Source organism: Mya arenaria, chromosome 10 (genome assembly GCF_026914265.1).
Source record: "Mya arenaria isolate MELC-2E11 chromosome 10, ASM2691426v1".
NCBI lineage: Eukaryota > Metazoa > Mollusca > Bivalvia > Myida > Myidae > Mya > Mya arenaria.
This window is the reverse complement of record NC_069131.1, coordinates 37,784,641-37,809,644: the sequence shown is the minus strand read 5'-3', so window position 1 is coordinate 37,809,644 and position 25,004 is coordinate 37,784,641. Positions and strand designations below refer to the sequence as shown.

At 35.2% G+C, this 25,004-nt stretch overlaps 1 protein-coding gene across 10 annotated transcripts in view; it reads right to left on the bottom strand.

The window, feature by feature from the left end:
- Positions 1 to 12,540: 12,540 nt before the first annotated feature.
- LOC128205193 (transmembrane protein 47-like) overlaps positions 12,541 to 25,004 on the bottom strand; it is a 49,472-nt gene continuing 37,008 nt past the window's right edge. For 8 of the 10 annotated variants that reach the window (XM_052906666.1, XM_052906669.1, XM_052906670.1 and 5 more), the window contains exons 3-4: positions 18,273 to 18,416; positions 14,124 to 15,015 (exon numbers count right to left, since the gene is read on the bottom strand). In XM_052906666.1, the coding sequence (XP_052762626.1) occupies positions 14,828 to 15,015; positions 18,273 to 18,416 (332 nt within the window). In that variant the 3' untranslated portion in view covers positions 14,124 to 14,827. Of the gene's footprint in view, positions 15,016 to 18,272; positions 18,417 to 20,898; positions 21,460 to 25,004 lie in introns of those variants that run through there. The other 2 variants (XM_052906674.1, XM_052906675.1) reach the window with 2 other exon arrangements.

Below are 25,004 nucleotides of genomic sequence, written 5' to 3'. Positions count from 1 at the left end.
AGCGGTCTGCGTAGTGATCTGCTTTAGTGGCCTCGTTCAGCGGTATGTGTAGTGATCTGGTTCAGCGGTATGCGTAGTGATCTGGTTCAGCGGTATGCGTAGTGATTTGGTTCAGCGGTCTGCGTGTGATCTTGTTCAGCGGCCTGCGTAGTGATCTTGTTCAGCGGCCTGCGTAGTGATCTGGTTGAGTGGTCTCGTTCAGCGGTCTGCGTGTGATATTGTTCAGCGGACTGCGTAGTGATTTGGTTCAGCGGTGTGCGGAATGACCTGGTTCAGTGGTCTGCGTAGTGATCTGGTTCAGCGGTCTGCGTAGGGACCTGGTTCAGCTGTCTGCGTAGTGATCTGGTTCAGAGGTCTGCGTAATGTTCTGGTTTAGTAGTCTGATATAGTGGAGTAAATATCAATATCCAAAATTACTGATAAGCCCTAAACAAACACCAGACAAGAACACATGTAGTTATGTGATACATCGTTTTTCAAATCATTTAAATAAATAAATACGAGGCTACCGTCATGGAAGGGCAGGCGAAAAAGTATCATTCAGATCAGCAGTTTAGTAAGAAAATACAATCAGTTTGATTTAAACATATTTTATTCAACAGGTGTATACAAATATACTATATTATATATTAATACAATTCAAATATTTACTCGTTATATATTGCATCGGTTATCATTTATAAACGAAGGCATAGCTTATATAGTTTCTCCCCTGGAAAAAGAAACCAGTTGATCAAGATATTCTATTAAATCGATAGGTACCAAGTATAAAGAAGCACTTCGTTAATAGTATACAAACATGCGTTGAGAAATTGCGCTGTAAACGATCGAAGTACATGGATATCCAAATATTCAAGCAATCCATCAACATCATATTCTAGAAAATTGAAACTTTTTTCCCATGATACATAACCAGTATGATAATGAAATTACTTTGGAAACTTCAACAAATCTTTAAACCATGGAACACGCATCTATAAAACTCAGGCATAATTCTCCTCGATGAAATAACTAGTAAACAAATCATGAAAGTTATATCTGCGCTGTACATTATAATATGATTGGCATACATTTATTTCCGGGCGAAGAAATCAATATCAACACACTAGCGGTCAGACTGCCAGAGCGTAATTGATTTCCCCACTGATAAACGTCTTAGAGCGCCACAAAGAGTACAAGGCACCGTCTATGTTTTTACAGCCTAAGATAAACAAATTAGTTCATGTGTTTAGTTTACATGCTTTGGGCGAAATAAAATTGAAGCTTGAATGGACCGTGCCTCCTGAGTGCAAATTAACTGTTCAAACATCAACGTCCCTAAGTGTCTGAACATATACTGTTATTTGATAAACAACTGCAGTTTTCAATCGTTTTATAAAACTTGCTGTACATAACTATGTACAAACCCAAATTTAAGTTTAAGTGATACTCTAAATCAAAATCAATACATACACATGTATAACAAAAATCAATCTTGATTGATAAACCTTTTTCTTTCATGCTTTACCATGAAATATGGGGTTTCAACCGTGAAATAACAACAGTGACCATATTAATTTGATATTTTCACTGCAAAATAAGGAGTGAAAATATCAACTTTCAGAACTACTTTTAAATTCCTTTGTTGTTACATGTACTTGCGTTGATCAAAACAGAACACTGGACTTCAGTAAATTATGTCAAAAAATGTTAGAAGAAATAAAGAAATATTTATAAATTTAAATAAATATATAATTGGAAATTAACAACTTACCGTTTATTACCGGTTATCCCGTTTATCAAACATTTTACTGATCTTTGAAGCTGAATGTTCGAACATTTGCTTTCATACCAAACAAATTACAGACAAAAACAACTGTTCGAACATAAATAAAATTTTATATCATCGTTCAAATGTATTTTGAACTGTTAACCGTTGTAGTACGTAAAATGAGCTTCCTGGAGAATTCACACAACAATTTACAGATAGATCCATATTTTTTACCCCACCCACACCTCAAAATGTGTCAACAAACTAGCGTGGCATTTACTCTTTATCTTGAAAACGAACATTTTAAAGCGAAACAGACTGGTCTCTGACAGTAAGATGACTGAATATTAACTTACTATAAAAACACGCGTACATGCAGTCTTAAACTAAGAAGAATGGTTAAAATCCAATCAGTATCCACATTTGTTTTGCTAACACATTTGACCTTCCAAATTTTCATTCTTTAAATAGCGGCGTAGTAATTTGGTTATGTATTCATGCCCATCTTAAAAAAAAAATGTTTTCATTATTTTTTGGAACATATGTGTACTAATAATACTTCATTGTTTACTGTTTATAAAGCTTTGCAATAAAAAACGAGCGAATATTAAGCTATAGGAATGAATAGCAGAGAACTATTTCTCAGCAAACCGAAAGTAGAAAAGTTGACAGCTATAATTGTTAAATATGTTCTTTCACAGGTCACGGTATGAAGACAATGCCAGATGAACACAAAACTAAGCATTTTTTTAGATTGAAACATTGCAAAAACAAATCCCAATCAGTTATACGAAAATGCATTTTAACCGCCTCAGAATGTGTTCACGATAATATGAACAAAATTGAAGTAAATTTAACATTCGGAGATTCAGTTTCGCCAATGTGATATATTTTTTCAAGTTTCGTTTGTTTTTTTCTATTTTCCATGGTGTATATGTATACTTACGAACTCAATATTTTTTACAGTGAAAAAAGCAACAACAAAGCTTTAAAAATGAACAAAAAAAGTGTGTGTTTTTGTTAAAAAATGTGAACCCAATAAATCTGACATTTTAAAATCAATATCCATACGCTTAGTAAAGCATACCCTTAAATATAAATAGACGTATGAGACGGCCAGATTCATATATAATGTAATATAGGTTACATTTTCATTCCAAATAAAACGGTTGGTTAAGCACACCATGTTCATTAACATCTGTCATATGTCTAAAACGCTAATGGTACTCATTAAACACAATATATTTTTGTTTAAGAATAAGTAAATAATAAGTTTTACTAAATTAAGTACTCTGTAATTATGTCTAACACTTGATATTTCTTTAAGTCTTTCTGGGCAAAATTAAATTTATTCTTCCAAATCTTGACCCAAACTACAGCAACTCCCTAGATATGAAAACATGATTAAACACATGGTCAGATTCTCGGTCAATTAGGGGTTAATGTGTAGCTGAAATTGGCTCTTGTGTAGAAATGAAAAGTGGAAAAATTGGCTGGTATTTCTTGGCATGATTGATGTTTCAATGAGTATTACTATACGATTATTGCTTCATAAAGTCTATATTAAAAGTGTGATACAAGTTTCAAAGTTAATTGGCGGATCGTTTTACAAACATGTCATGTCTGTGTTTTCTTAATCTCTGCATTGCCCTTGTTGTTTCTTTAATCCTCCATTAAATATATCACACATCCTTTTCACCAGGCAATAAATCGTTTAGGATGGGTAGTAACCAACTAACTTATCACAGTGATGTATACGGATAGGTAATCTAGCCAGGCTTGTAACGATAAAGATCAATAATTTTTGTCTGTGAGACTTAGTAACTGTAAAAGTTCAGTCGATGTCCTTTGGGTGTCCGAAAATTAGGTACCTAAAATAAATTATTTTTGAAAATAATAATAGATGTCCGAATTTATAGAATGTCCGAACTCTTAAGGTGAATTACGTTTGTGCTTGTGTGGCAGGTATATTTCAATTCTTGAACTATATTTTCTTGTCAGATACAAATGTGTCAGATACTGACTTTCGGATTGATATGTCAGACTTAAGTGTGCAATTTTGGCAATAAAACCTGCATGTTACTTGTTTTTCAAACCTGAACCCCCAGGTCCTCTTGACAGCATTGAGGTTTCCTTGGCTGATGGCTTATATGGTAAATTTGCTGTCCCACTCTTCAAGTAATTATGTTACAGGGAGCTTAGTATTCTACAGAGGGTGATTGAAAGCAAACGGGTGAATAAAGAAAAGTAAAACCGTTCCTGGAAAGTCTTAAATAATAGCAGAGTGGTGTACCATAACTTAGTTGAAATCCAACCATCATTGTCAAAGTATTTAACCAGACAAATAAAGAATGTTTCATTTGAAGCATGTAACATGTTTAAAAACTACTGATAAACCTGAAAATTGATGACTTTTATTTTTGTTACTTTCTGAGTCAACAGTTACTGAAATCAATATATCAAAAAAAAAAAAATATATATATATAAAAAAAAAATACCGACCTACCTACCCTTTTATTTTTGGCAGTGTTACCTGAAACACACCAATTTTTTATTTGGCCTAAGAAGTCTTAAAAACTACCTGACTCAACACAGTGTTGTCTGGCCTTACAAAACAGCTGGAAGCACTGTTAATGATATTCGCAGCTGGTGCTGATTGAGAATTCAAGGTCTACATTCCCTATTTTGTAGTATGGCTGCATTGCGCAAATATCTGTAATACATCTCCAATAGCCTTACAGTTAGTCTTATCTTAGCATGTTTTACTCTGTTGTGAATATCAAAATTGCAGTCTTCTTTGGTCTGATGAACCTAGATTCACTACAGAATTAATGTCTGGTATTTACTCTTAAAATGAATCAATTTCATTCCCTATTTAATTCTCAATTTAACCTTAGCTGGAAATAACGAAAACACAACGGACTTACCAAATACAATACAAAACATTTGTTCAACAAATCAATCGTTCCGACGTACGCGGTGTTCTATAGTTGATTACTTTACGTGGTGAAATTCGGCTGTAACTGGTGCATGTGTGCGTCTATACAATAAATATACAAACACGTTCTGCCAAAAAATGCGCGATTATGGGATTATGAGATATTTTACTGACATGTATCAGAAGGATTGACAAGATATTGAATCGTAAACTAATATTTGTAATGTGGGAAATTCTAAAACTGACACTTCAATAGCGTTATGGTAAACCGTTTGTTTTCGTATAAAAAGGGTCGATTATTAGCAAAAGTCATAAATACTTTTATTGTTTATGTATAATAGTAAATGTTAACACGCATGATATAAACAGTATAAATCTGAAAATCCTAATCACAAAATATATTACCATTTCGTAAAGAGATGAAACCTAAAAAAAATGTTTAAGAACCTGTTAAACATAATATGTAACCATATCGTGAAGCACATACACTCAAATTTCCTGGAAGCACATTTCCAATCCTTCCGTCAGTCTATCTTGGTTTGGAGTCGTTGACATTATTGCACTTGTCATTGCTAACAAGGATCACTCAGGTCACTTTGAGACAGATCACAGTCGTCATTGTTTGGTAGGCCTCTCTATGGCCTCTTTTCTACAACGCATTGCTATATTCGTGTGCTGATCTGACGATATTTCTTTTTGTGCATGTTTCTGCAGATGCGTTTGTTATCAGACTTGATACTCTTTGACATTTATAACAAATAAACAAAAAAATGTATTCTATGGTAAACATTACTCCTTAATGTTAAGATTGTATTTTGTGTGTAGCAGGTAATATTTCAATCGTGACCAAAACGATTTCTTTCGTATCTGATAAACAAAGGTAACAATTGAATTTAATCATCGGTCATATCTATATTCAATACGTGTTATGAAGGTCTCCGCTGTGACATGAGTTCATAAATATTGTACTACAAGACCGCTCTCCATCAGAAAAGCTGCTGTTATTGGATTTAAAGCAAAGCTACACTATTACACTTCACAACAGAAACAGTATGTATACGTGTATGTCAAGGTTTCTCTCGAAATGACTGCAACAGATGCATTTTAATGCCGTCATCAGGCATTATCCGTTTAACACTTTCGGAGCTGACATATGTTATCTGAGTTGTTATAATAAACTACAAGCATTTTGTTTGCTGACTATAAACCTCTTTCCGTCAAAATATGTACAGATTGAAGAAGAATATTTCAAGATTAACAAGAGCGAGCTAGTAGTTATAAGTAGTTTAATTATAACAACATTTTAAACAACAGTAGTAGTAATAAAGACCTAATAATACATAATTGTACTGTTATGAGATAATTGTCGGCATTATTTCTCAATTCATTGTTGCTATGCGACTCTGTTGTACTGCGCTTTTAAAACAACTTCTTTATTATCTGTTATAAGCAGAAACTTGAAATCCCATTTTATATCATCTATTTCAACACGGATTAACATTGAGATGCAATATGAACTATCATTTTTCTCTTGAACAATGCTTTAACATAATGACGCATTGCCGTTAAAGGTAATGATTTTTATTTAGACTTGAAAACGGGCTTTGATGCCAAACTGTTGAAATCACTGGAATATCATATTCTTTCACCGATAAATCCCTATCAACTTCTGGAAAGATTTAATTGAATTGGCATTTCCAAACAATTCAAAACTTAAATTTGCTCTAACATCTTTGAATGAAGGTGCGGATTGAAGGAGATATGTTTAAGATTACAAAACACTAACATTAACAGAGTGTATACTGTAAATGTGCGTTTGTTTTCATATTTTTTTTAAACTTTCAAGATGGAATTGTCTTGTCATGTTCAGTCTTCGTAACGAAAAAGTAATTAATACACTTGACTAGTAAATGAAAACTCTTGCCTGGAAATACCCTGCTTATCCTGACGTCATCAAGAATCCACGTGCACGAGGTATGTTCACAATATGCTAATAAGCCCATTTTCAAATGGCTTTTTCCCTCTTTTGATTCAAATTCTAGCCAATAAGGTCACACAACTGATAAAAAGAGCCGTATCGCAACCAATGAGAAAGCAAATAACTCAAGAAGCGCCATTCTGATGTATGTCTCAGTTTATCTATTTTCTTGGAAAAGTATTGGTATAGTCCATGCACAGTCTTGGGTATTCCATTAATGTCTCTGAATAATTCAATACAACCATACTGTTAAGTTATTATTTTACATTGAACAAGGATGTATTTCGAACGCGTTCAGTGTTTACTTTGTGCAGATAAATGTGCACTTATGTCTTCAATTGATATCACAATAACTATTTTAAAAATGATTAAGAGGGCATCACATGTTGTTACCCAATTATAAACTATGAGTAAGATCATTTGGAGTTGCGTAAAGTTGAACTGTTTTAAAACAATCATCAAATAAACAGGTTTATCACAACCACAGACTGGGTTTAAACCATTCGTACTCGTCTAATCTGGTTATCAATAATATAATAAATGATAAAATAACAACAATTGTTTTTCATCTCATCCATTCGTAATATCTTGGAACACTTCTTATTATATCCATTGTACTAGGATCTTCGTGTATTAACTTTATTACAAACGAATATAAATCATAGAGATGAAGACGCTACTCAAAGAATATAAAAAGATGTTATGTCGACCATTTTGCACTTTGTTTCTTACTTAAGTGTTAAATTCATCTTTAACTTCCTCCGGCAATAAAGATTCGCTTTTATATTGCGCAATAAGCCGTGACAAATATATAATGCTGTGTTTTGATTAAAATGCAGAGGGATCTCTGAAAAGGTATTATATTAAAACTACACCAACCGCATCCTAACTTAATTTATCTAATATTCACAACCTTACTGCTATTTAAAAGTGAGGAGACACACTGGCTTGAGGACGTGATACACACTGGCATAAAGACGTGATACACACTGACATGAGGACGTGACACGCACTGGCATGCGGACGTGATTCACATTACGATGAGCACGTGATACACATTGACATGAGGACGTGATACACACTGGCATGAGGACGTGATACACACTGGCATGAGGACATGATACACACTGACATGAGGACGTGATACACATTGGCACGAGGACGTGATAGACACTGGTATGAGAACGTGAGACACATTGGCATGAGGACGTGATACACATTGCGATGAAGACGTGATACACATTGCAATGGACACGTGATACAAATTGGCATGGTGACGTGATACACACTGGCATGAGGACGTGATACACACTGGCATGAGGACGTGATACAAATTGCGATGGGCACGTGATACACATTGGCTTGAGGACGTGATACACACTGGCATGAGAAAGTGATACACTGGTATGAGGACGTGATACACATTGCGATTGGCACGTGATACATATTGGCATTAGGATATAATCTGCTTTGTGATAAGAAAGGTGTTTTATATGAATGAGGAGGACTTATACACTAGAACGAGGAGGTAATATATATATTTGAACGCGGAGGTTATAATCATTGGAATGAGGAGTTGATGTTTTTGTAAATGAGGAGTTGATATACATTATAATAAGGAAATCCTATACATTGGAATAAGGGGGTGATACACTTTTAAATGTGGAGGTGGTGAACGTTGGAATGAGGTTGTCATATACATTTGAATGAGGAAGAGATAAAACAGTGAGCGAGGAGGTGATGATCATTTGAATGAGGAAGTGATAAACCGTTGAATGAGGAGGTGACAATCAATGGAATGAGGAGGTGTTAATTGTTTGTATGGAGGTGATATACACTCGAATGTGAAGGCGATAATCATTGGAATAAAACGGTGATAAACCTTTGACTGAGGAGGTGATACACTTTTGAATGAGGAGGATGTATACATTATAATGAGTTAGTAATATACATGGGAATGAGAAGGTGATATACATTCGAATGAGGAAGTCATATACATCGGAACGTGGAGGTGATATACATTAGAATTAGGAAGTCATATACATTAGAATGAGGAGGTTATAAGCCTTAGAATGAGGATGTTAAATACATTGTTATGAAAAGGGCATATGAATTCGAATAAACGGATGATATACATTGAATCATCATTATGTTTGTATCTTGATTGCAAATAATAACGATTTGAAAGTACATTAACACACACATAAGCCACAACCTCTATGTAAATCTGCTAACATTCTTAAAGTTCAAAATAACTTGTCCAGAAGCAAAACACACACTATCTGCTTACAGGCACACAGCTCAACGCTTCTTGCGACGCAGCAAAACACTAACTGTGAAGTTGCATTCAGGCATATACCTCAAAACAACCTATTCTGAGGCCAAATACTCGCATTAAAGCTGCTTTTATGTAGTTGAATCGAAGCTATATTGTCCCGCGGTCAATGACCCGTTTTGAGATAACATATAGGTATATGGATAAAAGATAATCGTCTCGCAGTTAATTATCGCTGTAAACATGCTAACAGGCACACTGACCAGGCTCCTTGATCAGCAGCCAAAACTCACTGTGACCATGTGACCATGCTTACAGGCACAAGGATCCGGCTCCTTGTTCAGCAACCAAATACTCAATGTGACCATGCTTACAGGCACAAGGATCCGGCTCCTTGTTCAGCAACCAAATACTCAATGTGACAATGCTTACAGGCACAAGGATCCGGCTCCTTGTTCAGCAACCAAATACTCAATGTGACAATGCTTACAGGCACAAGGATCCGGCTCCTTGTTCAGCAACCAAATACTCAATGTGACCATGCTTACAGGCACAAGGATCCGGCTCCTTGTTCAGCAACCAAATGTTCATTGTGACCATGCTTAAAGGCACAAGGTTCCGGCTCCTTGTTCAGCAGCCAAAAACTCACTGTGACAATGCTTACAGGCACAAGGATCCGGCTCCTTGTTCAGCAACCAAATACTCAATGTGACCATGCTTACAGGCACAAGGATCCGGCTCCTTGTTCAGCAACCAAATGTTCATTGTGACCATGCTTAAAGGCACAAGGTTCCGGCTCCTTGTTCAGCAGCCAAAAACTCACTGTGACAATGCTTACAGGCACAAGGATCCGGCTCCTTGTTCAGCAACCAAATACTCAATGTGACCATGCTTACAGGCACAAGGATCCGGCTCCTTGTTCAGCAACCAAAAACTCACTGTGACCATGCTTACAGGCACAAGGATCCGGCTCCTTGTTCAGCAACCAAATACTCAATGTGACCATGCTTACAGGCACAAGGATCCGGCTCCTTGTTCAGCAACCAAATGTTCATTGTGACCATGCTTAAAGGCACAAGGTTCCGGCTCCTTGTTCAGCAGCCAAAAACTCACTGTGACAATGCTTACAGGCACAAGGATCCGGCTCCTTGTTCAGCAACCAAATACTCAATGTGACCATGCTTACAGGCACAAGGATCCGGCTCCTTGTTCAGCAACCAAATGTTCATTGTGACCATGCTTAAAGGCACAAGGTTCCGGCTCCTTGTTCAGCAGCCAAAAACTCACTGTGACAATGCTTACAGGCACAAGGATCCGGCTCCTTGTTCAGCAACCAAATACTCAATGTGACCATGCTTACAGGCACAAGGATCCGGCTCCTTGTTCAGCAGCCAAATACTCAATGTGACAATGCTTACAGGCACAAGGATCCGGCTCCTTGTTCAGCAACCAAATACTCAATGTGACAATGCTTACAGGCACAAGGATCCGGCTCCTTGTTCAGCAACCAAATACTCAATGTGACCATGCTTACAGGCACAAGGATCCGGCTCCTTGTTCAGCAACCAAATACTCAATGTGACAATGCTTACAGGCACAAGGATCCGGCTCCTTGTTCAGCAGCCAAAAACTCAATGTGACCATGCTTACAGGCACAAGGATCCGGCTCCTTGTTCAGAAGCCAAATACTCACTGTGACCATGCTTACAGGCAGAAGGATCCGGCTCCTTGTTCAGCAACCAAATAGTCACTGTGACCATGCTAACAGACACAAGATTCCGGCTCCTTGTTCAGAAGCCAAATACTCACTGTGACCATGCTTACAGGCAGAAGGATCCGGCTCCTTGTTCAGCAACCAAATAGTCACTGTGACCATGCTTACAGACACAAGATTCCGGCTCCTTGTTCAGCAGCCAAATACTCATTGTGACCATGCTTACAGACACAAGGATCCGGCTCCTTATTCAGCAACCAAATACTCACTGTGACCATGCTTTCGGGCACAAGATTCCGGCTCCTTGTTTAGCAGCCAAATGGTCACTGTGACCATGCTTACAGGCACACGAATCAGGCTCCCTGATCAGCAGCCAAACACTCAATGTGACCATGCTTATAATAACAAAAGTATGGAGAATGGTTGATGGATGAGCGTTTAACACTCACATCTTTAGCACTTCATTTGTTTTAAACCAAAACATGAAAAATGCGTAAGATAAGTGAACTGAACTATTTCTGATATAAAAGGTAACATGTAAATCTTTTGAGTACCATTTGATTGTTTTAATTGTATGAGCAGACGGGTTATTAGTTAAAATAAATATATTTGAAGGAAGCAGTTTCACTTCTTTATGATTTTTTTCTTAATGACAACGTAGAGAATTATGTTACGAACTTACCACCATTTGATATTCCTCTAATTTCACAACTTATTAATCTGCGCCGTTTATAGACAATGTTCGGCAGAAATCCGAGACACTATCTACAGGCTTCCGTGACACAAACTCTTCATTAAACTTGTTCTCATCTTACCGAATTGGAATCCCATGATAACGCATTGATGTAAATTAACACAGGCGAGGATCCGAATAAGCTTTTAGCGGTTGTTCCGCCGTTAGTGATTGGTGATATAATGGCAACATGCTAATCAAACAGCCAGGAATGCCATGTGGGACAATAAATTTGAGGTTGCTCATTGACATATCCACCGGTTCAGGATTTAAGGCGATGAGCGGTTGATCTGACGACAGAGGTAGTTTGCCACTGCATACCATGGTATCCAGCAATCGAAGCACCTCGGCTTTACCAATCGATGATAACCTCGGATGTATATGGACGGTTTTACATTGTCAGATTTGTTACATTTGACTGCGCTGCATTTAACATTTAAATTTTGGACTTTTCTTTCAGGAATATTTAAGATTACTAAAACACGTTAAATTACCACAGTTTATTAATTTTATTATTGATAGTAATTTTACGAACTACTTCTGTTTATGCACCGGCATATAACCGAGGTTGTTTTAGATCGAAAATGGCCGAGTTGCGATAGGACATCAAGGACAAAGTATGCCTGAGCCAGTTTAAAAAAGAGCTGTTCAGTGTAATTTGAGAGTTAGATGCAATGTGTTGCACAGTCTTACTCGTCAGAAACCTGAGATACTCGCAAATGTTGTGCGAGGAACGAGTAAACCTCCACGTGGATTTACTTCCCTAGCAGTACAGCAATCACTGCCACCATGCAAATCACGTGACCATATATATTATATCGGAAGATATTGTAAAATATCTTTATTTTATTGAACCTCAATATACCTTGAATAATTGAAATTTAATTAAAATTATACATGCTCACGATGGCAGATCTATTTAGCTGTCAACTACGTGGTTGTCTATAACAATTATATCGACTGATTGCTTCTGCAGTCTTCTTGAATTTCGTCTGAAGGTTTTCCCAGGCCGTTTATATAAAAAAAGTAGTGTTCGCCATAATGCTTGTTGGAATTATTAAACTTTTTGAAATTTTTAAACTGTTGAATCCCAATTGAATATCGGTGTTCCACTTTTAATCACTTTTTTGTTATTTAGGAAAAAAGGTTACATTATTATGCACTTTTATTATGACTATTAATTGATAAAACTAAACAAAAATATACAAAAAGCATTTGTAAAATGTAAACAACTGAAGGCACGTAATCCTGTTAAACAAAATATACAGATATACTATATATTATATATTGACACTTTTTGTTGGTAAACTACGAAATTGCTTATCATCTCCATCAGAAACACATAGGTATTTTTCCCGTTATATTTCCGTCTTAAATATTGCTTGATTTAATCATAGATATTAAAACCGGAAAAAAGAAAACTTTATTATTCACACTGCGTTATTTGATATCGTATTACACTTTAGGGTACTGCGCATACGAAAATGTTCTCCCGCATAACTACGCAAGATAGTTTGATATAGCCTAAGGATCATTGTCGTCGGTTGAACTGCTTTTGAAAAGATAGGTAGTTGAAATCTTTATTCTGAAACCGCATTTAAAGAATAAAGAAAAAAACTAAAAGTTTGGCATTATTTGTTAAAGAGACGTTCAAAATAAAAAAAATACTATCTTTGACGCCGGATTCCATTGCTCGTCTTGTACCCCCGATACACTTCTGCTATGCTTCGATCTGTACCGTGGGCGATTTGGCTAAGAAAATGTCGTCATCATGAACAATAATGGAGAAAGTTGCATTCGTTCCGCAATGAACCAAACGAACATATGCACAAACACTTTAAGAATATTTTGCACACTTATTCTGCCGAAAACTGGAACTTAATACAATCCACTAGATTACTACAATTTTTTTAATAACCTCGTAAATTACTAGCCTATGGAGACAAGCGACAGTATAGGATTAATGAAGTATATTTAATGTAACATGCGATTTCATTGCAAAAAGGTATGTCTCCATACCTCATGCATATTCATAAAAACGAGATTTTGTCAGTCAACTTTACCACGGTAAATATATGAAGTGTTATTTCGTAAGGATATGCATAAATATGCATAAATATAAAGGACGCAAACGGGGGAGGCGGTGGTAACACGCTCGCACATAAATTGGTATCCTTATCAACTGTATTACAAGGTTTTAGACTATACATACATGAGATACTGATTAATACGAGCATGAACATCCTGAAATATAGTCATGGACTTTAGCTTCTTAAACATACTAATGCAATCTGGAATCCATCTATGAATCATTTTTACTGTTATATAATAACCATGGTACGTAATTGATACCACATATAACTGGTGCGATTGGTTGTATTTGATGCACGTTTCGTATAATATCTTCATATATGTTTTGAAACTAAAAGCTTTACTTGTCAGTTTTGTCAATGATTATTTGATTTTACAAGTAAAACTTTTAATTTGATCCATGATATTCACTTAATATTGTATCGCTTAGTCGTTGATTAGATCGACACACTGGCATCGGGTTTTCAAACGGATTGACTTCTCAATAAGAACAATCGTAAAATTACGATGCCAAAAATTTGAAAAAAAATATTGATTTTTTTTCATTAATATGCACGTCTTTATATTTTTGGCATCGTATTTTTTATTTTGGAATTCAACGAATGTTTCTGTACACGTTAAGATAAAAAATAACAATGCCAGTGGAAATATATAGTACAATATATTAAATGTGTCTTAGAAGAAGACTAGTTAAATAGCCATATATAAAACTATTTCTTTATTGGCATAATATCTATCTTAGCTTTGTATGCACAGCTAATGAAATATAAAGCATGAAATGAAACACTTTTCTTACACACACGTATATACAGTTGTAAATATGAGACATAGATGAACAGTATTCAAAATAATAAACTGTAATGTAAAATATACATACTATCTAACTAGACGATTCATAAATCGGGAGCGGGAGCGAAAAGGTTCCATGTGACATTTCATTTAAGTAGTCTTGAGTATAATGACTCTAGTAGCATTTCGTGCATGCTGATTGGTATCTATTTATAAACATGACGTTTTATCTCATAACAATATTAACCACAAGATAAATATAATGGCTGCCAGAACTAGCTGCTATGTGTTGAAATTATCTGTACATTGGTGATTAATTTTGATTCATAAAAATAGTTTTGTACTACATGCCTATAAATCGTTTTTGTTATTTTCTTCCAGTGTATAGCATAGCATTACATAACATTTGTTGTGATGTAAATGTATTTTTGGATTTAAAATAAAATTTTCAATTTCAAAACTCATCAGTCTTAGACGCGACGGTAACCTGTTTTATGAAGAAGAGCATAATAACAATGCTGATGGAACAGTTTCGCCTTGATCCATACAACTGCTTTATTTAGTGTCTCTTTCTGTCCATACAACAGTAGATGGTAGAAGTCAGCAGGGCGCTGGCCGCAGCACCTACTGCCGTCCAAAATGACCAGCCAAAGCGGCCTCTAGACATTAGCTCCATCTGGAAGTCGATGTCCCATTCATTCTTCGCCTTGATCCCGAAAACCACGATGGCTACCGCTATAGACACAGCTGAAAGTAAACAGAATGCATTTATTTGTGATTTTTTAGTTTTTATCAAATAGATCTGGTAAAGTTATCGCCTGCTTTTAACTGGCTGGAAATCGTCTATGAGTTCACCTCTGAGCACTTTATCATATTTGCTTATTCGAGAAAATCTTTGCTTAATATAAGGCGCAGAAACCTGGTTTTCATTTATCTTCTGGTTTCAATTTAATCCTGACATTGACTTGATTCTTGAAACGTAGCCATGTATAATAGCACGAAGCAATTCAAATTGCTTGGTTTGATACCGAAATGGAATGTATAGGCTGTAAATTGTACCATAAATTATAAATTACTCTGTCATAGTTTTAAATTTGTGTAATGCTGAAAACCGAAATACACGTATAATAAAAACGTTCATGCAATATCAGATTCAAATACCAAACTATTTTGTATTGTAGCTGAATAATCACAATTTCTGGAACTTTCAGTAAGCGTCTACGCTGTGTACACTTGTAAACTTACCAGACACATCGTTTTTTTATGGTTTTCTATCTACAGAAAGTGACTCGTGGCAGAAAGTAAAATTGGGCCAAAGAATAATTCAAGAAGGCTTCTTTAAACATGTTTTGCTATTAAAGACAAGTTGCATATTCCACGACATGAACCAAAGAATGGCTATAAAAGTGACACTTTTCATGGAATAAAAGCCGTATTAGATGTCCAAGGCAGTGCATTAACTAAGTGTTTCCCAAACGAAGATATACAGTAAACAATCAATTTAAGAGTATAGTAAACATCAATGATTGACATGTAGTTCTTACTGCCCCCGCTACCCAAGTTCTACATATTCCCAGTATTACCTTATTACAGTAATTTGTAAGCTGATGGAACTAAGACAGACTGCGCAGGTGCACAATTGATTAGTTTAAACATATTTTATTGAGCAAAATTTATCAACATTTCAATACAAATACATAATCAAATTTCAGGATTGGAACGGTAGAAATAAACTAATAGAGTTCATTTCCCTGTTATGATAAATTACAATTAGCATTTGAGGCGGATACTAGTGATGGAGCTCATATTAAATGATGTTTAAAATTTAGGCAATTGAATGATAGACGTTAAATGCAAAAACATTTATTGTAGAAGAAAAAACAAAACTATATTCTAAATTAATCAACTGTATTGAGGTAGAACAAATATAGTATGAGAAAGAACGAAGAAGAAAAGAATGAGAGGCAAAGTAAAAGATGTGTGAGTGTTGGTGGTTTGAGTCGATCACTGGCTTTCAAATCTTTTTGACAAATAAATAAAACGATGAACTGCATCAAACAGAGTATTATTTTGCTCTTCAGTCAGTGTGTAGAGATGGTGATTCAGGGAACTACAATCGTTGCGTAGGCGAGTGTGCAGGACCTGAAGCCGGCGTTTCCCGTAATAAAATATTCTAAGTGTTTTGGGCTTATCAGAATAGAGGTATGATTTAAAACTAACGATATTGTTTATAGCCTTTGCGTCAACTGGAAGAGAATTCCATGCAGATATTGTAGAAGGAAGGAATGAATTCATAAACAAAGATGTGAGGGCTCGGAAACTAGATATATTGGATGAATTTCTAAGTGTTCTTGATGAAGCTTGTCCTACTGTCTGGGGAACCAAAACCGACAAGTAATCTGGCGTAAAACCATTTTTCATTTTAAAGAAGAGAAGAAGTTTGTGTTTCTCGCGTCTAGTACTTAAAGTTTCCAAACCAGATTCAATTTGTAGTAAATGTAGAGAAACAAGTCTAGTACAACCAGTAACTATACGAGCACATTCGTTTTTTTTATTTTATCCAGTTCGTCTTTTTCGTATTGTGTACAATTATCCCAGATAGCATCTGCATACTCCAAGATAGGCCTAATAAAGGAAAGAAATATTACCTCCAGAGACCGCCTATCAAGTAGATAACGAAGACGTTTCATTATATTAACTCTGGACCAGGCTTTATCTTTGATATAGTTAATATGAGCATGCCAACTGCAATCATCAGAGAGAAAAATGCCAAGGTGTTTGTGAGATTCAACAGAAGGAATATCTGTGTCGAACATATTCACTGGTGGGTGAATGGGTTTATTTCTTTTACGAGATATGACCATTGATTCTGATTTTGATGGATTGAACTTAACGAGCCATTTGTCGGCCCAGAGAGATATTTTGTTAATATCATTCTGTAGTTTTAAGGCTGTAGACTGAGGGGAGTCGACAATAACAAAGAGACTCGTATCATCCGCAAAAAAGGTTTATATTTGAATCAACCTCATTAACAATATCATTGATGTATACGAGGAACAAAAGAGGACCTAGAATTGATCCCTGTGGGACTCCAGCTGTAATCTCAGATAATGAGGAAGTAGCTCCTGGAATTACAACGCGCTGAGACCTATTTCCTAAGTAATTGGAAAACCAAGACAGTATACGACCAGAAAGTCCTGCTAGTTCAAGTTTGTACAATAGACCACGATGCCAAACCTTATCAAAGGCTTTACTTATATCGAAAAAGACAACTCTTATTTCTAGTCCATCGTCGAGAGCTTGACAAAATGTATGATAGAGATAAGTTAACTGGTTAACAGTAGAGTCACCGGGCATAAAACCTGATTGGAAACTGGTAAAGAAGTGTGAATCACGAAGAAAATTAAATACATGTTTAAATACAATTCTTTCAAAGACCTTTTCCATTGTATTAAGAAGAGAGATTGGGCGATAGTTAGCACAATTGATTGGCCTTGTAATAGTCAATGAACAAAAGCGCAGAAAATATGATGAAATTATTTCCAGATGCTTACAATTCTAGGACGGAAAAAAACACATTTGGAACAAAAGTGATAACCGTGAAATAAATGCGTCTGAGCTGTTTATTGGTTTCGAAAATAATTTCACCAGGTGCAAGACCCTTTTGTGCAACACACGTTTATATGTCCGATAACAAAAAGTGACAATATGAATATTTTGTTTTCCAAGATAAATACATTCATGACAGAGAAAAAACCCTTATACTTGCTGTTAGATGAAACGCAGTCTTGGCAGTCTATTAAGCAGGTTTTGGTTACGTTTTCTTACAGTGTACATGTCATACCACATTTATTATATAACACTATCATAAAACGACATATTATGCCAAATGTGAACTTATCATAGACAGAGGCCATTTGGAAAAGACAAAGCATCTGCAAACTTATCTAGAATCATTTAATAGCAATTACAAACATTTCGTTATAACACCTTAGAATACTCACATGCGATGATGAGGAATCCACAGATGGGATGATGAGGGTTACAGCTGTGGCACGTACAGCACAGGGAAAGGGTGGCCACCAGGAGAGCAATAAGTCCAAGGGCCAGAGCCACTGACATCAAGCCCTGCGTCGCATTAAACCATGCTGAAAATCGAAATAATTAAGGTTTTTATCAAATATACATTTATAGCTAAATCACGCGCTTTTTGTTACATAAACAAGCTTCAGATATACGTTTAACATGTAAAAAAGGATTGAAAGAGGAATCATGCGCATACATTATTTTTCGTTTATTTTCTAGAGTTGTACCATTGCAATGTGCCTATATCGTCTAATTATTGGTAGTTTGGGATCATCTTCGAACTTTGAACATTATGTGAGGAGATATTCCAAACTAGCATCACACTGTACAACTAGAGAACACCCTGAGCGATTGTCTAATGGCGTAAAAATGGCAATGGGAACAACGATGATAATTGTTTGGTAGAAAAAAAATCAACACAAACGAACATGTTAAAATTTCGTGTAGGGCAGCGTTGCCAGTTTTTCAATTATAATTTCCATCAATGAACAGTTATCTCGAACCAAGTCTGCCTTTTTCATACATCGTTTTGTTTTTGGTAAATGGACAGGATCTTACGTATAGAGTTCAAAGCAACGGGAGAAAGTCGGAAACCAACGCAAAAACGTTTCATTCATCGGCATTTAAACAGCATATTTTTTTTTCACAAAGTCGCATACAAACTAATATTACTTTCAATTCGAAGTATTAGATCAAAAGCGGTAACACGGTGTTTATTCTCGTTTAAGATGTTTTCACTCAAACCTGCTCAAGCTCTCTGTAGTCAATACGTATGCTCTTATTTCTTTCAGTTCTACGCACTTAAGTGATTGTTTGTTGCAATAACAAAATAAACTCTCAACGCTTGCAAAACTTATCGTTTTGGATTAAAATGAAATTGTCTCCAAGATAAAGTGATTTAGCTTAAAAAGCGCCTTTAAACATGATCCTTTTTCGTAAATAGTCAACAAGTGTCTCTTGTTACTCCCTTAGGATCTGACAATGTTATCAGATTTAGGTTGTCAACAACGGATGATATGAATTGTTATATAACGTCCATTTAACGTCTATTTATATTTTGCAAGATACTGTTAAACGGTAATAAAGTAGGAACAAAAACTAATATACACAATTTTCCTTCAGTTTGAAAAACAAACAAGTGTTTCCTTTGAAAACATACTAATAACCAACACCTAAATTGTCATAGTGAAATAAACATTTATAAAACACACTAGTATACAATATGTCACACTTGAAATGGCCATCTTCTTTACCCAAACCACCCTTCTCACATTCCCTCAATTATTAGAGGTTAGCACTACAAACTTGCGCCCCATCTTATATAAACTCCTGGATCCGCACATCAATCTTTATTTTCAGTTGTATATCTAAGTAAACACAACGGCAACACAATTCGCTAATGCGTCCTGTAAAACTGCAAGGAAATAATGTGGCCAAGGAGAAATATCAAGAAACAAAAACTGTGTCAGACATACTGCATATTGTTCTAATATTGCATCCGAACATCATAGTTATGCTGGAACAAGTTTAACAAGGTAACTTTCGTATGCAAAGTAAAAAAGTATCAACTGTGCTCTATCGCTCTAATGCGTACTGTAAAACTGCAAGGAAATAATTTGGCCAAAGACAATTGTCAAGAAACAAAAAACAGTGTCAGACATATTGCAGATATTCTAATTTTGCAGCCGAACATCATAGTTATGCTGAAACAAGTACAACAAGGTAACTTTCGTATGCCGAATAAAAAATTAATCGACTTTTTCAAGCAAAAATAAATGAAAGAAGCGTTAAAATATTACAGAGAAATAAGCGCTCTCCTCAAGGTAAATAAATAATGTATTTTTTATCTTATAATCAAAACGTTTATAGATTGTTTGTGTTAATACGGAATGAACCCAAACCGTTCGGTGTTCTGAAGCTTCTCTACTTTCCCCTTTCGTTGGTAAAAATAAATCCATTTCAATTGTTTCAATTCCGTCCTAATACCTGAACGGGATTAAAAAAGATTGACTGCAATTTGGTGCAAAACTATCACGTTGCCACACTTTCTTACCGTCAAGAGGGCATTGTCAGAAGACCAGAAAAGTGCTACAAAGAACCTCATTTTGACGTTATATACATGGAATCAAACTGTGTCTCTTTAAAATAATTTTTATGTTTCAAAGTTGATGTAAAATCAAAATTTCTTTCATCATCCTGAATCAACGTTTATTTTGTCATTATACGAGGTTTTATCTTACATTGTAGTATTCTCCTTAATTAACTACGACAAATCTGTAGATCATGATCAATTTTTATCGTTTTAAGTGCGAAACCAACGCGAAAATTAATAACAACCGTCAAAAGTAAAACAAATAAACAACACCAAAACATTACTTTTGACAACAAGGTAAATTGTCAGTGATGGTATATATTGAAACTAACGCTCAATACGCTACACCCCTGGTGTCTGTTTGAGTGGTATTCTATTTTCAGAGAATCAATAACATCAACTTATAAACATTACATTATTAAAAACCTACAACAACCAAAGAAACACTCTACCTGGAAACTCTCTGTTTATCCTTTCATCCTTAAATATCCAAGTACACATGTCCTCCTCACAATTCGCCAACAAACCCTTGTGCACCGGTTTCATGATATAATCACCATCATCCACTACCCAATATGGCGTCACGAAACTGATAAACATGGTCGCAACAGTAATAACAAGACATATAAATCCAAGGTTCTCCAAAAGTGACATTACGTCACGACTAGTTCATCACTGCAAATGACATAACACCGATTTATTCTAAATCCAATGCAGTTCTGAGAACGATGTTTTTGTTACATTATCATAAAAGATTAATGGAAGAAAATATACCAAATCACTTTTCTTGTACATTTTGAAAACATACCAGAAATAACTATTTGTATTTTAAGGATAACACTTTACCCGTATATTTTCACAATCTAGTTAACACTCCTATAACTCTACCAGGAGAATAAAACTGTAAGCAGCAATGAATACTTTTACACAATAAACAATTAAATCCATGGGTTTGGAAAAAACGAATCATCAGGATACTGTTTCAACTTCCACGTATCTTGCCGCAGGGAAATGGGTAATTTCTATCGAAAAGCGAACCTGGCATTAGCAACACACGATGATAAAATAGTTAAAACCATGCACAATTATTGTTGCCATGAGAGAAAGAAGAATCCAGTTTAAATAGGAGAACACTCGAGAGGTTTAGTTTTTATCGTTTTGCAAATCTGCGAGAAATTATTGCGTATCTATCAGTTCTAGAATGTAGGGAGAACAATAAATTAACGAGAAAGAGGGCCAAAAAAAAAAAGGTTTGATTGTTGAACTGTCTTGTCGAGTTTTTAAAAGCTATAATATAGCTGAAAAATTGTTGTTAACTTTTAAACAAACATTAAGACAAGTAACAAAACATTGTCAATGCAAGAAGGGCAGATACACTTTGCAAGACGACATAAGATAAAAACAATACCAGCAGAAAATACGTGAGATTATTACAGACGCAAAGGCATTGCTAGAAAGAGATGAACAACATTGAAGAATAGTTTTATGTTTCGTATAAGCAAATGGTCCTTTTAATCATAACATTTTGACGGCGTAGTGATTTTTGCAAATAAAAAAAAAAACGCTTATGACGGTAACGGGAGACATTTCCTCGTTTTCTTCTAATAATTCCATTACTATCATTGATCAAACAGACATTGCTGTCTTGAGTAATACTAATCGGAACACCTCGCGCATCTCCGCCATAGAACAAGCCTCGTATGTATGGCGGTGCTTTAGTAAGAGTAGTTCGTAAAGTTTCATAATAATATTATGCTTTTGTATTTTAACGTGTTCACATTAGTTCCAAATGAAGTGTATTTCTTCATTAATCATTAAAAATTCTATAAGGAAAGTCCTTAGCTGCTAATTTAAAATAACTACGCAATCTTTTGCAGCGTAGTTAAATGTAAAGAGTTCTGAGGTGCTCAGACTGGAAACATATCATTCTTGTGATGTATGTTTGTGATTCCGAACGGTCTTCCTCCCAGAAATAATATCTAAGTAGTCTTAAAAACTAGCTGACTCAACACAGTGTTTGTCTGGCCTTACAAAAAAGCTGAAGGCACTGTTAATGGTTTTCGCAGCTGGTGCTGATTGAGAGTTCAAGGTCTACTTTACCAATTTCGTAGTATGGCTGCATTGCGCAAATCTTATTTCTAATACATGTCCAATAGCTGTACAGTTTGTGTTTAATGAGTTCTCGGTTATCTCAGCATTTATTACCCTGTTGTATATATGAGATTGCAGTCTTCTTTGGTTTGCTGAACCTGGATTCACAACAAAATTAATGTCTGCTGTTCATTCTTAAATTGACTCAAGTTCATTCCCTATTTCAGCTAAGTAATTTCAGCTAAGTAATTAAGTTGGAATTTAAGAAATAACAACGGACTTACCAAATACTATACAAAACATATGTTCAATAAAATCAATCGTTCCGACGTACGCCATTTTCTATAGTTAATCACGTTGTATGGTGAAACTCGGCTTTAACCGGTGCATGTGCCCGTTTATACAATTCATATACAAACACGTTCTGCCAAAAGTTGCGTATTGTTGTGGGATATTTTACTGACATGTTTTAAACATTGAAAACATATTGAAACGATTATTTTTGATGTGGGAAGTTCAAAACCAGTTACTTCGATAGCGTTATGGTAAACATAATTATTTTCGTATAAAAGGCGTCGATTATCAGCGAAAGTCTGAAATACTTTTATTGTTCATGTATAGTAAATGTTAATACGTGTAATATAAACACTGTTAATCCTAATAACAATATATATATATATATCCATTTCTTAAAAAGCCGATACCTGATGACGGAAAAATTAATGAAATAGAACCTGTTGAACGTAATATTTAACCATATCGTGAAGCACACACACTCAAATTACCTGGAAGCACATTCCCAATCCTTCCGTCATTGTAAATCACTGTACATGTGTCTTTTTCACATGTGGCTAGAAGGCCGATATGGACACAACTTTTTGTCAGGTCACCGTCAGAAACCACCCAGTACGGGGTCACAAAGCTGATAAATATCGCTGCATCAGTTATAACCAGTAATATAAACGCTACATTTTCTAAATATGACTTCATAATTCGTATTGCACGCTGTTCTCGTAATGCTTTACGTTTCTGACACTAGTTGTTAAGCTTGTTAGTCAAAAAGCTTATGAATATCGCTGCGTCAGTTAAAACGAGCCATATGAATCGTACATTGCCCGCATATGATGTCAAATTTCATACTCCGCAGTAGTTACTCGATAAACATTGTTTCTTATGGCAGTTTCTAACATCTTGTTTTAGTGAATATTTTCCATTTTGTTTATCTAATAAATTCTAGGACGTCTTTTAAAGTACAAAACCGGTACTTCAAATATACATCAACGGAATACTGTTAAAATTATAAAATTACTGTTAATAATTGGTAAATCTTTGATTTGGTCAAATTAAGCCAAATTGTTTCTTGATGAAAATCTATCCAATGTTTACTTTTTACCAATTAAATTATTGAAAATGCTAACTGACCGAAAATAAACCATTGACAACATGCTCAAGTTGTATACACTCGACCCTAACATTCTCCAATACAATGAATACGAACCTTAAATTAATCAATGAAATAAACATCCGTCAAAACAAAAACGATTTATAATATGATAATTTAATAATTTTTCTTCTCACATTACTTCGATTGTCTTTTTATCGCATGATTTTAAACACACCTTTGAATTAATCCCTTGTTTAACGCTTAAATGTAGCGATTCAGTAAAACCAATAACGTGCAGATAAACAACAACCTCCGCTTACAAGCCTGATAGCAATTCCATTACATGAGGATAACATAGAAACCTTCCTAAGAAGCAAGTGATGTCTCGACTGCCGGTAATTGTAGGCTTTCATTCATCCACATAAACGGCAAAGGGAATACCTCCTGTCTTTTTTTATTTTAGCGATATCATATACCTCTGATCATTTTAGGAAGCGTGTGGAGTGTTTTAAATCAAATACATCTTGATAGTCTTGAACACTTTCATAGGTATAAACTTCAAATTCAAGTGTGTGAATTTTAACTTATTTAGATGATAATGATAATTTGTTGCTCAGAAGTTAAAACCCCTCGCAATTATACCTTCCTTTTTTATTAAGCGTCTATGCAAGAATAACTCGTCATTTTCTACGTAACCGAACTTGTTATTTAAAAGAGCCCGTTTAAGAATTATAGTTCACCGAAATGTACGTTACCACAAACATATATGTATCGATTCGGGTGTTGTGGTTTACGCAATAAAGATCGCCCAGTATATTGGCAATCTTGGATCCACCCTGATCACTGTGTGTTTAGCAAATTATGTTGCTGTAGTTAAAAAATAAGGAACTAGGTTAAAATGTCATAGTCAAGGTCATCCGAGAACAACATTGATATTTTCAAAACTATACATGTGCTCCAAATATCAATGCTGTAACTACAAAAATAATGTATTTGACGGAAAGTACTCATTTATCTGTCAACGACGTTAAGAGGAAATAAAATATTATGGATTTCATAACATGACCTATACAATAATTTTCA